This window comes from Anser anser, assembly GCF_964211835.1.
Source record: "Anser anser genome assembly, chromosome: 2".
Taxonomy (NCBI): domain Eukaryota; kingdom Metazoa; phylum Chordata; class Aves; order Anseriformes; family Anatidae; genus Anser; species Anser anser.
The window spans coordinates 27,853,917-27,873,252 of NC_139721.1; the positions used below are offsets into that span (position 1 = coordinate 27,853,917).

The window sequence follows — 19,336 nt, forward strand, 5'->3', positions numbered from 1 at the left end:
AATCAAACCTGATGACTCTTGATCTAGAATTTGTCCCATTCATTAAGGCCAAATAATTATTCTGTCAGTTATAGTATGCATAACAAAACATTTTGAGCTTTTTGAGATACGTTAAATTCTGTATGCTCTCATACACTTTTTTTTTTCCCCTTTTGCTTATTCATTGCGTGATTCCTCTTTTCAACATGTGTGACTTTATGAGCCTGTGCTACTGAATAAGGGAGAATGATAGGTTGCTCTGGGCAGAAAGGTTCCCAGAGGCTTCACTAGAATAAGTATATCTAAAAGAATGAAAACAGATTTTAATTTCATGCCTGTAAATTCACTGTTTTGTCTTTCAGATCGACGTTATGTAGCATGGCTCATGCTTGTGACAGTTGCCTATAACTGGAATTGCTGGTTTATCCCCCTTCGCTTTGTGTTTCCATATCAAACCTCAAGTAATACAATATATTGGGTTGCCATAGACATCATCTGTGATATCTGCTACCTGTGTGACCTGCTGGTTTTCCAGCCCCGAGTGCAATTTTTAAAAGGTGGAGATATAATAGTAAGTATTGGAAGTGGGATTTCCACAAGAAGGGGGTATGTGTTGAAGTACATTATAGAAATTGCTTATAATCTGATACACGTTTCCTACTATGTCAAATCTAAACAACATTTTAGTTATCAAAGTATACCTATATTCTTCTTCACTGATATTCTATTATCCTGTTTTGGAATAAGGAAACATATCTATTGCCTACATTCTGGACAAGTGAATTCTACATACAAAAGTCCTTAAAAAAGAAAAGCAGGTTAGAAAACAACAGATACAAGCAGCCAGAACACGTATAAAACTCGTTCTTACCAGGAGTAAATTGGTGCAGCTTCACTGGAACCAGTGATTATATGACTATGTATTCATACATGTATGTATGCATTTGTATGTTTGTGTGAGACTTTCGGTTTTCCATTCACATTGTGCAGGAATTGTAGTTGAAGACAGTGCCCATTCTGCTATGGATGGACAGGATATAAGCACTATGTTACAAATTGTGAGATTATATTTTTTTGCCTACATCAGAACAAATCCCAGTAATTTCAAGATATATTCAAAAACATTTGATTTGTGTGTGTGTGTTTGTTGGTTTTGTTTGTTTTTTGTTGGTGGTGCTTTTTGTTTTTGTTTTGTTTTGTTTTTTTCTTGGGGCTGTATATATATAAATATATATATATAGTGTATATATATGCAATTTTGCTTGTTGCTACTGTTTTATCTTTTTAGAGAATAGTACAAAATAAAACTATAAGCAAATGCCTGTAGAAAGGTAAAGATTTTCCCTTAACGTATGAAAAGGACATATAGAACATGTCCTTTTCTTTAAAATCTTCCCTGTTTTTGATTCTTTAAGTTCTTATAGAAGAAAACCTAAAGTGAAAAAAAAAAAAGAGTTTAGATAACTTCAGCGTGACATTATTGTGCCCAACAGACTGAAAATTCAAAATTATATATCCTCATAAGTAATTTGGAACTAGCTTTAGTTCAGTGCTTTTATGCAGAATTTTACACATCCAAGATATTACTAATACCTTTACAGAGGAATTTCAGATAGAACTATGTAAATATAGTTTGGATAGATATTAAATGCAGTGCAGTGTGATGTATTTTTCTATGCCTAGCCACTCAATAAAATGGTAATCTTGCTGAAATCCTAGAAAACTCAAGTTTTATGAACAAGGTTAAAAATTTAATGTAGGAAGCTTACCTTTTATTTCCCTTGAAACTGTTTGTACAATTCAAAGATTTTAGTGGGTGAAGAAATCATCTACCGCCTGATCTCTTGCATTAAGTTTAATGCTTAAAATGATAATAGTGAAAAGTCCTTAAGATTTTAAGGCTATTTTTAAAGTGTCCCTGGTATAAATTCAGTAAGTATAATAATAGATACATTTTTTTAGATACTTGTCATTAGCCTTTCTTATTAAGGTATTAGCATCAGTTCCTATGGAGAGCAATTTAAAAATAAATAGCTAATCATTACTAATGAATGCAGCGTTGATTATTATAATGCTAATAATGTTAGCAAGTTAATGCCAGCTTTCAATGAGCTAGTTTTGTACAGCACCACCAGAAACATTCTCTTGGAACCATTAAAGTCAAAAGAAGCATTTGGCCCCAAATTGAAGGGTGTTAGGTCAAGGATCAGCCAGTACCGAGACCTCAAGACGGAAGGTTTGTGTGAAAATATAGCATACTTTGTTAGACCAAGAGCCAGACTTGGATAAAAAACAGATAAACCCCAAACCTGATTTTTTCAAGCAGGTCTAATAAAATCTGATCTAAGGTAAATTGGTCTAATAAAAATACTACTTCTTCCTACAGATATTTCTCCATTCATACTTTTAAACCACTGTTAATATAAATGCTATCATCCTTATTATCAGAAGAGTATTATTACTGTAGAATAGCAGAGCTCATCCTTGACATGCTGTTCTTGACTATCCCTTTTTCTCCTTTCATCATCACTGTAGTCAGACAAAGTGGAAATGAAGAAATTCTACCACAGCTCTATGAAGTTTCGGGTAAGTAGATCCTGTGTTACTGGTGTCATCCTGTAGCTTCTGGTTGTAGGATTCCATGGGATCTTTTCATTCCCTGAGAAGCACTGTTGATTTTAAAAAGTCAGCAGAAAGTGTTGAGTTGATGGAATGTCAGTTCTCACCATCTGAAGCTGGTGTTGCTGTCCTCATAAAGAGTGTTTAATTGTAAAACATAATAATTATAAATGCAATTCCAAATAATACTAAGTAATAATAATTGAACAAAATGAAATTAATAAAATTCTTATTTTGGATGAATTTGTGCAAGGCCATCCCCATACAAACTGAAAGACAAGAGCATAGTTTGCCAGGAGTACATTAAACAAAATAAAAAGTTTTAATTAGATGATAACTCTATTCAGTGAACTCTATGAAGTACCTGATGTTAGTGAATATGCCAGTGCTCACACAAGCAAACAGAAATTTGAAGCAATGTTTCTGATGCTCATAGTACTTTCTAAAATCAAAAGAAAAATTTTAGAAATGATTTAGAATAATTGTTCATTTTTTTTCCAAAATATTGGATTTATCAACAGAGGGAAGGTAGTCTGTTGAATTCCTGATACACATGCAGTTCTGTGACACTAAGCCTGCATCTCTGAAAACATGTTTTTTGCTATCTCTTTTATATATACTTTTGCACCTGTCTTATTTTGGAGCTAAAATTTGTCTCAGTGATTGCAACATTGCATTATCTATATGCCTGAAGGTAAGCTATCCAAAAGTGCTTTCAGGATATTAAAGCACAAATAAACACTTTACAGCAAAATTAGCAGAAGAGAGTCAAACTAAATTTGAAAGAATGAAATGGATATGCACAGTTTTATTTTAGGTTCACTCTTGAAATATATTTAGTGCTCTTGATTTCTACAGAAACTAATGGAAGCTGAATGTTCTCACTACATGCAAGATATAGATATTAACTGGGAATTAGTCAAATGATTAAGTACCAATTAACAGTTACTGGTATTAAAGCACTTCTGACTCATCTTTGCTTCTTCTTAGACATGTATCTGAGAGAGGGAGAGAGGCCGTAGAAGGCTGTTTGTCCTCAATCAAGTTTTTGGCTTGGTTTCCTTTTTTTCACAGAGTTCTGGCATTAACTGTACCTTCCTTGCATGGAATTAAAGGGCAGTATTGCTGCCAATGTGAGTTGCATCTCTCAGGGCAGAGACATTTCTGATTACAATGAGATGAAGCCCACAGTTCCATGTTCCTCTTGTATTCCCAAAAGTTATCAGTAACAGAGAAAAGCATCTCAAGACACAAATCTTTAGGCAAAGCCAAGTTTCCCACAGCATTCCTTCTCTGCACAGTATTCTTAGAAAGAATAAAGTAGGCAGATAAGTAATCATACAATTGGTGGACTGTGGAGATATGTTCAAAATCTTAGTGATATGGGAAGTAGAAGCATCCAAATACAACAGAAACCAGTATTATACATAAATATTTTTAAGTTCATATGATCCTATGATGAATCTTTTGTATGAAACACATGGATTTTGTCAGTTGCAAACACGGAGTCTATTTCACTGTGATCCCCCAGATTGCTTTAGGCAGCCTGGCCTTAAAAGCTGTAGAAGTTCCTATGACGTGCTTTTTGCACCCCCATTTACCAGCCACATGCCTACCATTTCAGTCTTGTCAGAACCATAATTGAAATAAAAGAATGTATTAATAGTCAAATATCTGAGATACTGCTAATAATCCCCATGAAACAGAAGCAAATATCAGACACAAGGGACTTAAAAGTAGGGCAAAGCAAAGCTGTTGGTGTTTTCAGAGATAATCTTGCCTGCTAGTACTTTGGAAATTATGGGCATAGCATGCTGACTGTTCAAATTTTATACTCAATCATGGTTCAATCTAAGTAGGTTTTTGACAGCAAGTAAATGCATTATGATTATTTTGAAATCTCTTTCTCTGCTCTTCAACAGCTCGATGTGATATCAGTATTGCCATTTGAAGTTTTATCTATCTTCTTTGGATTTAACCCAGCATTTAGAGCAAATAGAATGCTAAAGGTAAGATCTGTGTTAGTAATAGATGGCTAACAACACATAAATGCTTCTAAATCCCAGTGAAAATATGTTTATAATACTTAGGAGTATGGAGCTTAGAAAATGAAAAATATCTTCAGGAATCTTCTGAGTCTAAGCCACATCAGTATATAAACAGAAAAAAAAAAAAAAAAAAATCTAGCCAACTGAAGCCATTATTCTCTTTTTTTTCTTGTAGCTTTCTTATAATAAAAAAGCTGTTTTGTGATTAAGAAAGATTTGTTTCCATTATTTAAATTAGATTAATCTTAAATAAACTGTTTAGTTTTCAAACATCAAAAATATTCATTTAAGATCACTAATTAATGCCAACGTATTTTCTCTTTCTGTTGGTAATGTCAGGTGCTTAAAAGCAAAGGTGGAAATTTTAATGACAACGTAAGCTGTACATAGCACATTTAACAAGCATAAACCCACTTTTGTTATTGAGTCCAAAGACATGGAGTGTGCAGTGGACGGGCTGAGATGTGGTTAGACAACATCCCTCTCCCTTTATTTCACAGTACCTAACAGGCCTCAGTATGTTCCCCACACATGAGGACAGTCTCTCTCTGAACTCTCTGTGCTATATGGTAGCCTCTGTGCTATTCCTTTGACCAGTTTAACGGTTAAATGCTACCTCAGAGCCATATTATTTTTCTCTCTCGTCTTTTGTAAAACTACCTCTGCATGAATCACCATCAAAATACTGTGTCTGCAAAACCAAAGCAATTATTGATAGTCATGTATAACAAGGTGAATGTCTTTTCTACTTACAAACCATTTATGAAACTGCACTTGATATGGAGCAGTATGTTGACAAAGAAATGGCTTTCATTTAAAGTTGGAAGAAGCGACAAGAACTCTAAGAATAAAATGAGGGGGCTCTTCACTTCAGTCTTCAACAAAACTTCATACTTCTATAAATCAGAACCAAAACAGTATGAAAGAATAAAAAGTTAAACTGTACTTGGTATTAGTCAAACAGATGTGTACTGAACAACAACAAAAATGTATGTGGGAATATTATCATAGAGTCATAGAATCATATAATATCTCAAGTTGGAAGGGGCCCACAAGGATCATCAAGTCCAACTCCTGGGTCCACAGAGAATCACCCAAAAATCAGACCATGTGTCTTAGAACATTGTCCAAATGCTTCTTGAACTCTGGCAGGTTCGGTGCCATGACCACTGCCCTGGGGAGCCTGTCCCAGTGCCCGACCACCCTCTGGGTGCAGAACCTTTCCCTAACCCCCAGCCTGACCCTCCCCTGTCCCAGCTCCATGCCGTTCCCTCGGGTCCTGTCGCTGTCCCCAGAGAGCAGAGCTCAGCGCCTGCCCCTCCGCTCCCCTCGTGAGGGAGCTGCAGGCCGCCATGAGGCCTCCCCTCGGCCTGCTCTGCTCTGGGCTGAGCAAACCAAGATTTTGTTTGGGGCTAAAGGTGAACTAGAAATTATTAACAGGAGGAATTTGATACAGCAGCAATTATTACTATGTAATCGTATATGTGGTTGTTGATACATATGAGCACTTACTGAATAGTCACTGGAATTTCAGAAAAAGAAAAAAAAAATTTTATAGCTGTAATGCTTCTGATAAAGCTGCCTAACCAGTTATAAACATTTGAAGAAGTAGAAGTCAATTATCAACATCAGTCTGACCTAAACAGCAAGGTTATCTCTATAATCAGATTAATGGACACTCAACACCCAAAACAATGTTTTACTCAATTTTTATCTTTGCTTTGCAGTTCACCTCTAGATAGGTGTTTAAAGAAAGTCAGACTGCTGAAAAATCCATTATTTTCAAAATGTGTATGTGAACTAATAACAGTACTACTAGAAAAATATGTGGTGAAAGATAATGATTGGATTACTTTCACTTATTTTCCATTCAGCATAACACATTCTTTGAGTTTAATGATCGTTTGGAAGCTATTCTGGACAAAGCATACATCTACAGGTATGTGCTTATTAAATCCTTGTAGAATGCAAAGCTTGGCACAGAATGCCTTTCATTCAATGTCATAAGTCATCAGTGAAGCACTGGACAGTATATCTTTGTCGGCACAGTATGGTACATTTTAACTGTTCAATTTAAGATCTTTTTTAATATCTCTTCGTCTTTATTGTAATCATTAAAATAATAAATGTAAAGCTCCATTCATCTATGAAGTCCTGTTCAGTTCAGCTGGCCTGCTTGAGTGCAAAGGCTACTTTCATGCAAAATATTCACCACACTGAGGCTTCTGTCAAAATTTAACTGATCGGAACAATCAGAAAGAAGTTTCTTTAGTGAAAGAGCTAAAGAACAGCTTCATTAGGTTCCTAGCAGTGCCAAATCCTCAGTGGCTGTTTATTTGTACTTTATAAAAGTTATGAGCTTGAGCCTATATCAACATTTTTCTTCAAACATGCTCTCACCATGAACCTGGCATATACAGAAACTTGATCCTCCACTACATTGACTAAACTTGGAATGAGAATCAACTCAGTACGGCTCTCAAACAGTGATTATAATTGATGTCTACTGCACTGTGTTCTCACCTTCTGTATTCACCAAAAGAATTTTGGTTCCAACTCAGGCAGCCCATGGACACAGGTATGGCAAATTTCGTAGGTCCCTCAGCAGTCACTGCTGCAGCTAGGACCTGATCAGCCTATCTGCTCTATTGCCATTATTGTCATTTACTGACAAACGTTGTCAACAGCCTTAATTTATCCTGTTCAGTTCTTACACCAACAGATTTCTTTCCCTGTCCCAGTCCTGGGGCAAAATCTTTTTCCTGTGTGCTGCTGCATCATAAATACCATCTTATTAAAATACGATTACCAACTTATTTCAGAGAGTATTGCACTTAAATGGTAGTCTTTGTATTCGTACATTGCAAATGAGATATTTCATGTGATTTAAAAATTCAAAAAGGAGGTTGAAACATCATGTTTCATGTTTTCAGATACCTGTGAAATAAAAGACCTTAGAAGTCTGAAAGTTCTGCTAAAGTATTTATGAGATGCTGTCCTTCTAAAAGCTTATTCATATGTTACCCTCTCCTTTCACTTATTGAGGAGTTTTCTTTCTAAGTTTTTTTTTTTTTTTTTTTTTTTTTTAAGTCTTGTTGGTACAAGAGTAGGCTTCTCTGAATTTCCACAAGGTGAAGAAACTGCTTTTCAGTTTCTCAGTGGGCCTGGATGGATTCACTTCTCAAATTCACCAGTTTGAGTTTGTAGGAATACAGCTAGAAAAAGTTACTATACCATTATGGCAGATTAAGCACGCGCCTAGAGAAATAGAACATTTATTGTAGCAAGGGCTTCCAGAACCTTTACTCAGGCCTCAGGAATACACCTGCATGGACTGAAACAAGTGCACTAGTCCTAGCATGGTCAATTTTGCAATATTACTAGCTCAAATCAGCTATCTGCTGTTCTCAACAGCTTGCAGCCCTAAACAGAGCTATCCTGAAAGTGCATCAACATTTCAACAGAGAAGTGATATTCAGTTGCTAGCATCCTAAACAGTGCCAGTAGGTAGATGGCTCGGTGGCATGGAGTTGCAAAGGAGGTCATGTAACAGCACCTGAAGAACAAGCAAAGGAGACCATAATACAGAAGCAACTACAGAAACATTATCTCCCATTAACTTAATTTATAGTCCCAAGTTAATTAGACCTTATTAAATTTGCATATAACCACCCTCTCAGTTACTATGCACTGTGAACTGCATTGTATTCTGGCTGTAGCAGATGTAGCCATTATGGAACAGCCTCCCTGTGTTTAGGCAAGTCCTATACTTTTCCTCCCTATTTATCCTTTGGATACATGAATGTTTGAACAGAGAGCTAAATCCAGGAGATCTTCCTTTTGATCCCCATGTACTGGACAGAGGATATACAATGAGATCATTACTGTATTAAACAGGAAGCTGCTCAGTTCGTAAGCAGTTCATCATCGGTGTTCTTTGAAGAACTGGCCATAAGCATAAGAACTGGGATTAGGAATGATATAACTCCTGCTGTAGCCACTAAATCACACTATTTAGCACATCTACTGTAGGCTTCCTAGCAAAGCTCTTGCAAAACATTTAATTTCTGACCTCAGACGCTCCTTGGCTTTAGTTCACTGGTTCAGAGCCTACCTTGAACAGCGTCTGACAAACACATAATTTTGTACCCTCTAGCCTCATTAATATAGCTTCAGATTTCTGTAAATATTCATAGCCAGTAAAAGAGGTGGATTATGAAGTTCTCAGGAAATCATAATTTAAAAAATGATCCTCTGTCAAATACTCAAGGAAAGATATTTATTTGACCTTGGACAAACATCAGAGACAAGTTTTTTTGGGCCAGCTATTTTTTTTCACAGAGTCAATACAGGTGGGGAGCTACTTAGTGTATGCTTAAGTATATACATTATTGACACAAAAAGCAAAGGGTGCCATATTAAAAGGAGGGAAAACTATACATTTTTAACAGGAATTTAATCATTTGCTATTTGGAATCTGTTGACTTTTATAGGGTCATTCGAACAACTGGATACTTGCTGTTTATCTTGCACATTAACGCATGCTTGTATTATTGGGCTTCAGACTATGAAGGACTTGGCAGCACTAGATGGGTGTACGATGGCCAAGGAAACATGTAAGTCCTTTTCTCTCGCAATTAGTTTTTGTTGATTTTGCTCCTCCCTGAATCCCTCTCCCTTTCCCATGACTTTGTTTACAGGTTATGCCCTTACTTTACAAGTACTTGGATAGCTAACTTTTAGTACCATGACTGCTGATTAGCAGCTTTCATTACTAGCGCATATCTGGGGGGCAGGTGCAGTGAATAATTGGTTTAGTACTTTCAGCTTTTATAGGTTTATGAGTCAGTACTAAGCACTAACTTAATTAAACATTTAGAAAGCATCAAAGATCATAAATTAAACTCACTGATTGCTTATGCACATGGGAACTGTTAGAAGGATGACAGAACAATACCTTAAAGGAATCAGAGGCACCAGTCTTTTTCTGCCACACAGCACTGTCATTAAAATGCAACATTTTATTCCCACTTAGCAGCGTTGTGATTGGTCTAAAAAAAAAATTCTACTGACCTTCTCTGATCTTTGGAAAAGGACACGCTTAACCAGGTGCCAAGGGGTGTCCCCAGTAGGAAGGAGTGGATATTGGCACACTGTTCACAAACTCCTTATGACAGAAAAAGTCTGGATGCCATCATTAAGATGAGGGAGAGGAAACAACAGAAAATAAGTAGTCATATATTCTGGGTGTAGTTATACAAAAACATATCTAGTATGTTCGGATGTATGAAAGAACTTACTTACATTTCTTTCAAAGACCACAAAATAGTTAAAGCCCCAGAAGCACAATTTGTTCATTAATTATGTTATTTGCAAAACTGCATATAATATACTGCTGCTAACATAAAACACCTTTAAACAACTTTTCACGCTTCTCTTTTAATAGTTTGGAGACGTGCTCTTCTTTTTTGTAATTTTGTCAGACTTCAGAAGTTTGATGTGAAGTCACTGTTTTGAAGGGTAAGAAAATAACCTTTAGAGTAAAACGCACTTTGTGTAAAGTAGCACTGATTTTTAATAGCTAAGGTTCTCTCTCAAAAAATAAATAAAAAATAAAATAACATTGCTGAAGTTTTCACACACCACTAAAATACACAGCTGGAATATTATAACCAGACATGCAAGCAGGCTCATGGAGCTCAGTGGGACCACTTATGTAAGTAAACTTGTACACAGGTATTTATTCACAGGATCAAGTATTCTAGAAATCTGTCAAGAAAAATGCATAATGAATTTCCTTTATAGCAATTTCAGTTAATGTCATTCTTGGGAATACTTGTCTTGTAATTAAAAAATAAGTTAACTAAGACTAAGCACCTGAAGGCTCTGAAAATAAAGAGCTTACCCAGTCTTCAAGTTTTTAATGTGAGAACAGCCAAAAAAAAAAAAAAAAAAGACAGAAAAGTCTTCCTGTTTTTCATGGGCAAAATTCAAAATTATTTTACTTTGCATATATGCAAAAAATTGGTAGAAATTATTTACTGGCTTGACCATAGACAATACAGTTGTGCCTAGAGGCAACGGCCGTGTTTTTTAATGTTTTGTGGTACCTTTTCTATGAAGAAGCGAAAACATTTTGAAAACGATATCACACTGGTATCAAATGGGATTTTTGGCAGAATTTATTATTAATAGTAATAATAAACTGATAACTTAAGTCATTACACTGAGATGTTGAAATAAAATATACATAAGAATATATTTATATATGCTTCATTAATCCATTAATCTACCTCATCTGACATTAGTATGCAATTATTCTTTTGCTTCTACGTAATTTATACTGTATAAGATCCCAAGTACATGGAAACTCAAGCGATATCCCAAGCTGACATGCATCTCATAAAGTATAACCTGTTAGCCTTCTAACAGCAAATGGCTTTTGTATAGGATAGTCATCAAATCAACGACTAAGGCAAGACATATCTGTTTGCCAGATATTTGGAATTTTTTGACAAAGAGTCATAGTATGAAAACCAGTTATTATTGGAGATGCAGTTTGAAATTAAACATGTCAGAAAATATACTTCAAGGTATATATTTTTCTTTGTTCTTGGTTGTTCCTGTTTTCCAATCTGAGAAAAATATATCAGAATAAGTGACCAGAACTGCAGTATATATTACGGTAGAGCAATAATTTCCTTTCATACAGCAGTCAGAGAGGCAGATATCTGATGTAAAATATTCCATTGTCCTCATCTAGAATGGGAATGTGTTCAGAAAGAAGATAAAAAAAACATGGCTTCTTAGCTAATTAAAAAAAGTCGGACAGCATTTTGACAAATGAAACAAAACTGTAGCAGTCTCCGATTACACTGACTCAAAGCAAATGAACTGGCATTGATTTAGTGGCATTAAGGTTTTATGTGGAATCCCTGCTGTGTCCATAAAATGTTGCTAGTGATGTCCAAACTCAGTTCTTAAAAATGTCAGCACTTTAGGATCATGTTTTTCCCTTTCCCAGGCTAAAAAGAACACACAGACAAGAGTTTACCTCATCGGTTTGTTTATATGTATTCCTGAGCAGGAATACAAACTGGTGAAGTCCAATTTATAACAGCTGTAGCACAGCATTCAAACCACAAGTAAAATTATCAAAGCAGCAATTCTTCCAAATTCCTGCTAGATGTATTCTTTTCCAGTCTGTGTCCAGACTCGGAAATGTTAGTGCCAGTCCAAAAAAAAAATTGAGATATTTTGCATGGCAGCCTTCAATGAAAGCCTTCAACCCAAGCTACAAAGGGCAGTCAGGTTTACCCACACTGCAGCATACCCAAATCACCCACCCAAGATGTTGCCAGCATTAAAACTGCTCTTGATGAACTTCCCATAATTACCTAGATAGATCTCAGTCTCTCCTAATGCAGGAGGATAGCATCACAGATGCAAAACCATAGTGCAGAGCTTATGTGACCAGAGCAGCAGGATATTGAGAAGGTCTCTTAATTCTAGCTAAGTGAACAATTTGAACCATATGTGTTTATTTTCAGTCTAGTTTAACTACGTAAGTAAGAGATTGGTTTAATTCCTTGAGAAAATGGACAAATCCTCTAGAAAGTGATTAAAGGCAGGAACTTAGTGTCATGGTTTTGAATTGTCCCCTGGAAGTATCCATTTCACTGCCTATGAGGGAAAGTAAACTGAGGGAGCTAAAATTCTCATGCAGCCCCCCGGTTCAACAATAAAGTTAGGCACAAAAATTGTTCCACTTATCGTATGGTGTATCTTTTCTGCTGTATGCAAGCCATCTACAAGTAGGCTGCAAAATTCTGTAGCATATTTACTAATCAAAACATCCGTTTGTATCCTAGTGAATTTTCTCTATGGCTTGCTGCCTTCCTGCTCTGGGTGCAGACTTACTGGATATTTGGAAATCCCAGAAAATGATCACTGTATGTGTCTAGAACAATTCAACTTCTTTGGTTTACAATGACCAATATGCATTAAGAATGGCGTATCTTAAAAGATGTTGCATATGTGCATATCACTTATATTCTGTACTTCCAAATAGGTCTGACGTGTCACACTCACAGAGCTTGCTACAGAGGCAGTTTTGTGCCTCCAAACAAACTGAATACAGAGCTGTGGTGGTCTCACCATGATGGGCAGCTGAACCCCACAACCACTCCCACACTCCTCCTTCTCAAAGAGAAAGGGGGAGAAAATACAATGGAAAGGGCACAAGGGAGGGATGAGATAAGGACAGGGAGATCACTCACCAGTTATCATCATGGGAAAAACAGACAGCATAATGTTATTTATTACCTCCTGTTCCTCCTCCTTACTCTCTGCCCCTGCTCCACATGGGGTCCCTCCCACGGGATGCCGTCCTTCCCGAACTGATCCTGCGGGCGCTGCCCACAGGCAGCAGCTCTTCAAGAACTGCTCCCACACGGCTCCGTACCACGGGGTCCATCCCCCAGGAGCAAACTGCTCCAGCACGGGTCCCCCACGGGCGGCAGCTCCCCCCAGACCCCCTGCTCCTGCGTGGGCTCCTCTCCACGGGCTGCAGCTCCGGCCCGGGGCCTGCTCCTGCGGGGGCTCTCCATGGGCCGCAGCCTCCTCCAGGCCACATCCACCTGCTCCACCGGGGGCTCCTCCACGGGCTGCAGCATGGAGATCTGCTCCGTGTGGGACCCATGGGCTGCAGGGGGACAGCCTGCTCCACCAGGGGCCTCTGCACAGGCCGCAGGGGAACTTCTGCTGAGTGCCTGGAGCACCTCCTGCCCTCCTGCTGCACTGACCTTGGGGTCTGCAGGGCTGCTTCTCACTCTGGTTCCCAGCTGCTGGTTCCCAGCTGCTGATGTGCAGCAGATTTTTCCCCCCCTTTCTTAAATCTGCTCTCACAGAGGTGCAAACAACATTGCCTAGTGGTTCGGCTCTGGCCAGCAGCGGGTCCAGGAGCTGGCTAGAGCTGGCTGTGATCTGACGTGGGGCAGCTGCTGAGCTCTGCTCACAGAGCCCACCCCAGCAGCTTCCCACTACAAAAACCTTGCCATGTGAATGCAGCAGCCCAACCCATACATATGTCAGACCTAATGCTTTCAGACTTGCTGCTTGTAGCCTTATTTTTGATATAAATCATTGCAGTTTACACCTTATTCTCTGAGCACATCACACCCACAGTCATTTGATTAATAAGTCATTCAAGAAAGAAAGGTACCAAGGAGGACATCGTTAGAATGCCTGTTTATAAAAGCCTCTTCTTTATTCCACTTCAAACCTGTCCTGGTTGTAATTAGCGACTAAAAATGTGACAGCCCTGAAATAAAGCTTCACTGGGCTGTGTGAATACCGCCTTAAAATCTGACAGCCATATGCACAAAGATTTGATTTAATTGTATTAACCAAAACCACATAGGAACTTCGGCATAACATTACAAGGTGTCTTATATGTGTTTTTTTCTGAATGTTTTCATACATAGGACTTACTTCAGGGAAAAATCTAGTAGTTTGATTGCCTGAAGGATACACTTACTGTCTATGCTGTGCAGAGTGAAAATCTCTTTCTTGTCTCATGTTGTTTGCTCCAACAGTAATTTTATAGTAGGCTAGTAAGCCATATGGTAAGCAATGATGTTTTCCAGACACTCTAGCTAGTAGGAAGCAGAACTGCTAATGCCATTGAAACTGTAGTCTGTTTTTTTCTGGCTTTCCATAAACAAAATTTACAATCTCATTTTTTAGGAAAAACGTTCCTTTATATTTCAACACTGTAACTTTTATGTCAGATTAAAACAAAACCAATAAAATAAAGTAAAAAGAGAAATTATAAAATCTGTGCCTAAGAGATAGTGATTATCATTGTGACTTTATCCGTAGAAAATTTCCTCTGAAGTAAAATTACAAAAAAAAAATACTGTATTAACTACATCTTCAGAAAGGAGTGGGCAGTTCTGAAAACAAACAAACAAACAAACAAACAAAACACCTGAAGAGTCTGTATGCTTCAAAGAAGCATGTTTAGGATCCCTAAAGTCCTTTCAGGAATTGCTTTCATGCCTCACAGACATGGAGATTCTCTCCCAGAATGGAGATTATATCATGGACTATCATGGTGGATTTAACAGTCTTGGCATCTGAGGTCATTGAGAGTGAGGGAGTTTGTTAATTAGTTTCTTTCCTATAGTAATTAAGCACAGAAGTACTGCTAATTTCTTTACATTTTCGTAGTCATTAATTCTACATGTTTCAAGCTCTACAGCATTCACACTTATAACAAACGAATACAATATTAATATGCTTCATATGACAAATCCCCTCAGACAAGCTAGAGACATCATTTTACGTTTAAATCTGCAGTTCCTCCAGCAGGTATGTGAGGCTTGTTCTTGCATGTCCTTTGAGCTACAGAACTCTGAGTGAAAGCTGCCACTTATGCATACTTTGCTTCAAGTGTGAATAGGTGATGGTGGATTTTTTTGAACCTGAGTGCAAATATTGTATTGGTGTAATCCAACTGTTCATTTTGCATCCCTAACAAGGAAAAATGACAGGATGACACATATGTAATGAATTTTTGATTTAAGGACTCTGAATGAAAACTGACAGTTCTGTCTGTTTAAAACTAGAAAAATAGGGTAAAAGTGATCATTGCTACTGCATTTCATTAATTTGAAACCAAGAAAAACATGACTTTGCAGTGAAAACCAAAAATCGATTGCATGATAAATCCTCACATTTTAGGTGAAAAGATTTAAAAACACTTCCAAGTGATTTAAAATGGAACATTCCTCACTGGAACTGTTTGATATTGTCAGTTCATTTTCTTATATTTGAACAAAACTGACCCTCCAATAGTATAGTTACACAAACCATTTATTAATAGGAGTTGAGTTCATATCTCAATTAAAAAAAGATTTAAAGTGGGGGCCACCAAACTAAAATGTACTACTCCTGAAGTTTGCAGGCCGATCAGGTTGGCCTCAAACTCAGTGCAGACATGAGAAAATGTATGCTAGACTGTCTATTTCAAAGAAACATCTCCAAAAGCATTTCTTCTGGTTTTGTTGCTGGGGGTTTTGTTGCTTTTTAAATTTTATTTTATTTCAAACTCAATAAAATTCAAGAAACAGAATGAATCTTCATTGCTTTAGAAGCTATGGTCATTGTTGATAGGAAATCTCACTGTACAATTAAGGAAAACATACTTCTAATTATTAGAGAAGCTGAAATCTGATTGTATAGAGACTTATAAAGTCAAATTCTAATGATTAGGGGGCCTTTAGAAATATTCCTAGATTTGTTAGCTCAGAAAAGAAAGAAACAATAGCACATTCATGGCAATGATTAGAACTAATTAATTGCAGCTGCACTTAATGGGGTATGCTGCATTACTAATGGTTTTAGAATGAAATTTTAAAAAGAATATTAGAGATGCCAAGGCGCTTTATATATATAGGCATAGAGTTAGTATGGCTATCCTCACAAAATCAAAAAGAATTAATTTTGTACAGGTCCTTTGTTGTTTTTAGAAACTCATGTTATCAACTAATGGAAATTCAGTGATTGAATGGAATGGACTCTGTCATGCACAGGGCTGTACAAAAAGGACTGTACGAGCAGAACAAAAAGCCTTTGGCCAAAGAGCTCACACTTAAGTATGGGAAGGGAGAGACAGTAAATGGATACAGGGAAGGAGGCAATATATTGGAGGCCATATGTTGAAGTACAGTGTTAGTGTCTCACTGCTATGAGCTTATAGCTCACTGCTATGTTTGCCCTCCAGACCAGGAGAGTTCTGAGAAAAGCCTGAGGAGTGTTCACAAGGTAGCCGCTGATGGACAGCTCTTCCCAGGCATGAGGGACAGTAGTGAAGGCAAGAAAGTGTTTGTTAAGGTGATAAAAAGGGTAGTTAATGACATAAGTAGCTCCAGTCAATAACAAAAATTCTGTTTGTATTCACAGGTACCTGAGGTGTTACTACTGGGCAGTTCGTACGTTAATCACCATTGGTGGCCTTCCAGAACCACAAACCCTGTTTGAGATAGTTTTTCAACTGCTGAATTTTTTCTTGGGTGTCTTTGTCTTCTCCAGCTTAATTGGTCAGGTACATCAAGAAATCAATAACTAGATATATTCAATGAACTGCAGTGTAGCGATAATATATTCAATTTTGTTCTGTTTAGTTCCAGGAAAAAGTTTAGCTTCAACATACATGTCCCTCTTTTTCACTGTCATCCATACTTACCCTTCTGACTGCTGCATGCATTTAATCAGTTCCCAGTTTTGTATGCCTTTTGCACACAAGTTGATTTAAAGCCAAGTCTCTGCATGACACAGATGATTCTTAAAACTATGTACAATTCCTTTTTTATTTCTTCACAGCCAAGGAGACGGTTCCTTAACATTCACACTCTACTGTTGAATCTGATATGAAAGTTATAACTGCAGGTATAATTATATTAACGTACAAATTATCAAATAAATCAAACTTGATACTACTGACAATAGAAATCTCAAGATTTCTGTCAAACTAGAATTGAGATATCTTCCATAAGTTACAAAATATTTGTTAATTTGAAAATTGACTATTTTCTATTTCTGTTGGTTTTCATATGGCAAGAGGAAAAAAAAAAAAAAAAGCCTACAGCAAAGCAAATCAGTTATACTTCCAGACAAGTGGAACCCAGCATGAACTATTTCCAGCTTGTAGCTTGTTAACTACTAAATTTGAGCTTTAGATCCACAGGTTTTAAAATACCTTGCCTACAGAGAAATAGCATGATTCTTATGTCAGGCTGTGTCTTGTGTTGGATTCCTTTAGAAACGATTCCAGAGCTTTTGATTTGTACATGTCTGTTACTGGGAGAATTAATATGAAAACATAAAGATATTGGTGATTTTTTTTATGAGTTCAGAATGTGAAAAAAAGTTCAGCCAAAGTTAAAAAAATATATATGCCTCTTGCAATTTAGAAGTGTGAGATACCCAATTATCATAGAACATTCTTTCCTATAAAATATCAAATTCATCCACAAACAAGTATTATCAAAAATAAAACCAAAAATTACCAAAAACTAATTATTCATATAAAAGCTCTCTTCCCCAAATAGATTTGAGATTAACTTTTGTAACCAGTGTAGTCAATTGTGGAATCAAAACTTATTAATACACAAGCAGCTTCATTATATTTTGTTATAATTCCTGTTTACAAAAATATTTTAAACTTACTGAGTTATTCCCAATTTAGCACAGCTGCCTAAAAATTGTTATTCCTCCAATCAATTGCCTTTCTGTAATAAGAAATAGAATTTGCCTCAGTATCATACTAATCCTTGGCCACTGCACTGTGAAGCTGTTCTACTAAAAACAAATTGCATTTGTGTTGAAATGTTAAATGATGTTCCTGCGCTAAAATCTTCAAGGTCAACTTTCAGCCCAAAGTGGATTTTTAGGACTGATCTAGCTTCAATTTAAACAGTGTCAGGATCTTTGTTCTGTTGGTGCCAGCTGATGTTATTACAGAAATTTAGCCTGCTTTGCTTCATTTCTGACTTGCATGGCACAACAAATACACAGTAGCTTTATTATAGATGTTTACAAAAGCATTATCTGTATTTTTCATGCAAGTACAGAAATAAAAGACAGAAGAACAAGCTGAAAAACAAAAATGATTCCTTTAAAAATAAAAAAAAATATAGACTGTTTCTTATACAGTTAGGTTTTATTTAATGTTCCTGAAAAAGCAGATGAAGGAACTATTCAAAACATGGAGCTGAATGTATAATTAATCAGCAATTTTGTAAACAAGTGTTTTATTCTTTTTTTTATGTCCTTGACAAGATACTCAAATCACAACTATTTTTGCTGAAATGTGTAGTAATATCAACTGATGTTTGCAGATGAGAGATGTAATCGGAGCAGCTACAGCAGGACAGAACTACTACCGATCCTGTATGGACAACACTGTCTCCTATATGAACACTTACTCCATTCCAAAAGTGGTTCAAAATCGTGTTCGAACCTGGTATGAATACACATGGGACTCTCAAGGAATGCTGGGTAAGGCTTTCCAATTCCAGTTACACAGAAGCTCAAAAAGAGAGTGTTTTGTGCAGATATAGCTATAAGGTGAAATGCACAAATCTTTTCTGAATTTCATAGGAGAGAGCGAGAGGGGGGTATTCCATTTCCTTTAGAAAAGCAAAAAACTCCAAAGCAATACAACGCTTTCTACTTCACAATTTCTATTAATTTATGTAAAGTTCTGGTTATATCTTTAGACAAGATATGCAACTTAAAAGACAATTTCTTCTGATTAGCATAGTAGCATCTTCCTCATTTGAACTCATAAATGCTAGAATTACTCCACTAAGTTGTTTTTCTATGCAATGTTCATTTTTATGGACTTTCTTTCATTCTTCCTTTATAGCTTCTTCCAACTAATCAGGTTTTTGTTGTTGTTGTTTTTGTTTTTTGTTTTGTTTTGTTTTGTTTGTTACAGATGAATCAGAATTACTGGAGCAGATGCCAACCAAAATGCAATTAGCCATTGCAATTGATGTGAACTTTGCCATTGTCAACAAAGTTGACTTATTCAAAGCAAGTACCTTTACAGGAGAATGCAGCAATATGTGGTATTTGTGAGACAGAAACCTTGTTTTGTGCATCTTGCCACACTTAAGAAC

At 36.7% G+C, this 19,336-nt stretch overlaps 1 protein-coding gene across 1 annotated transcript in view; it reads left to right on the top strand.

The window, feature by feature from the left end:
* Positions 1-19,336, top strand: part of CNGB3 (cyclic nucleotide gated channel subunit beta 3) — a gene marked incomplete at its 5' end in the record, with an annotated part of 71,989 nt that overhangs the window by 33,471 nt on the left and 19,182 nt on the right. Inside the window, 8 exons of the mRNA XM_083823781.1 lie at positions 342-550; positions 2,515-2,565; positions 4,521-4,607; positions 6,521-6,585; positions 9,140-9,262; positions 16,614-16,755; positions 18,551-18,710; positions 19,153-19,250. Of these exons, the coding sequence (XP_083679907.1) occupies positions 342-550; positions 2,515-2,565; positions 4,521-4,607; positions 6,521-6,585; positions 9,140-9,262; positions 16,614-16,755; positions 18,551-18,710; positions 19,153-19,250 (935 nt within the window). The remainder of the gene's footprint in view (positions 1-341; positions 551-2,514; positions 2,566-4,520; positions 4,608-6,520; positions 6,586-9,139; positions 9,263-16,613; positions 16,756-18,550; positions 18,711-19,152; positions 19,251-19,336) is intronic.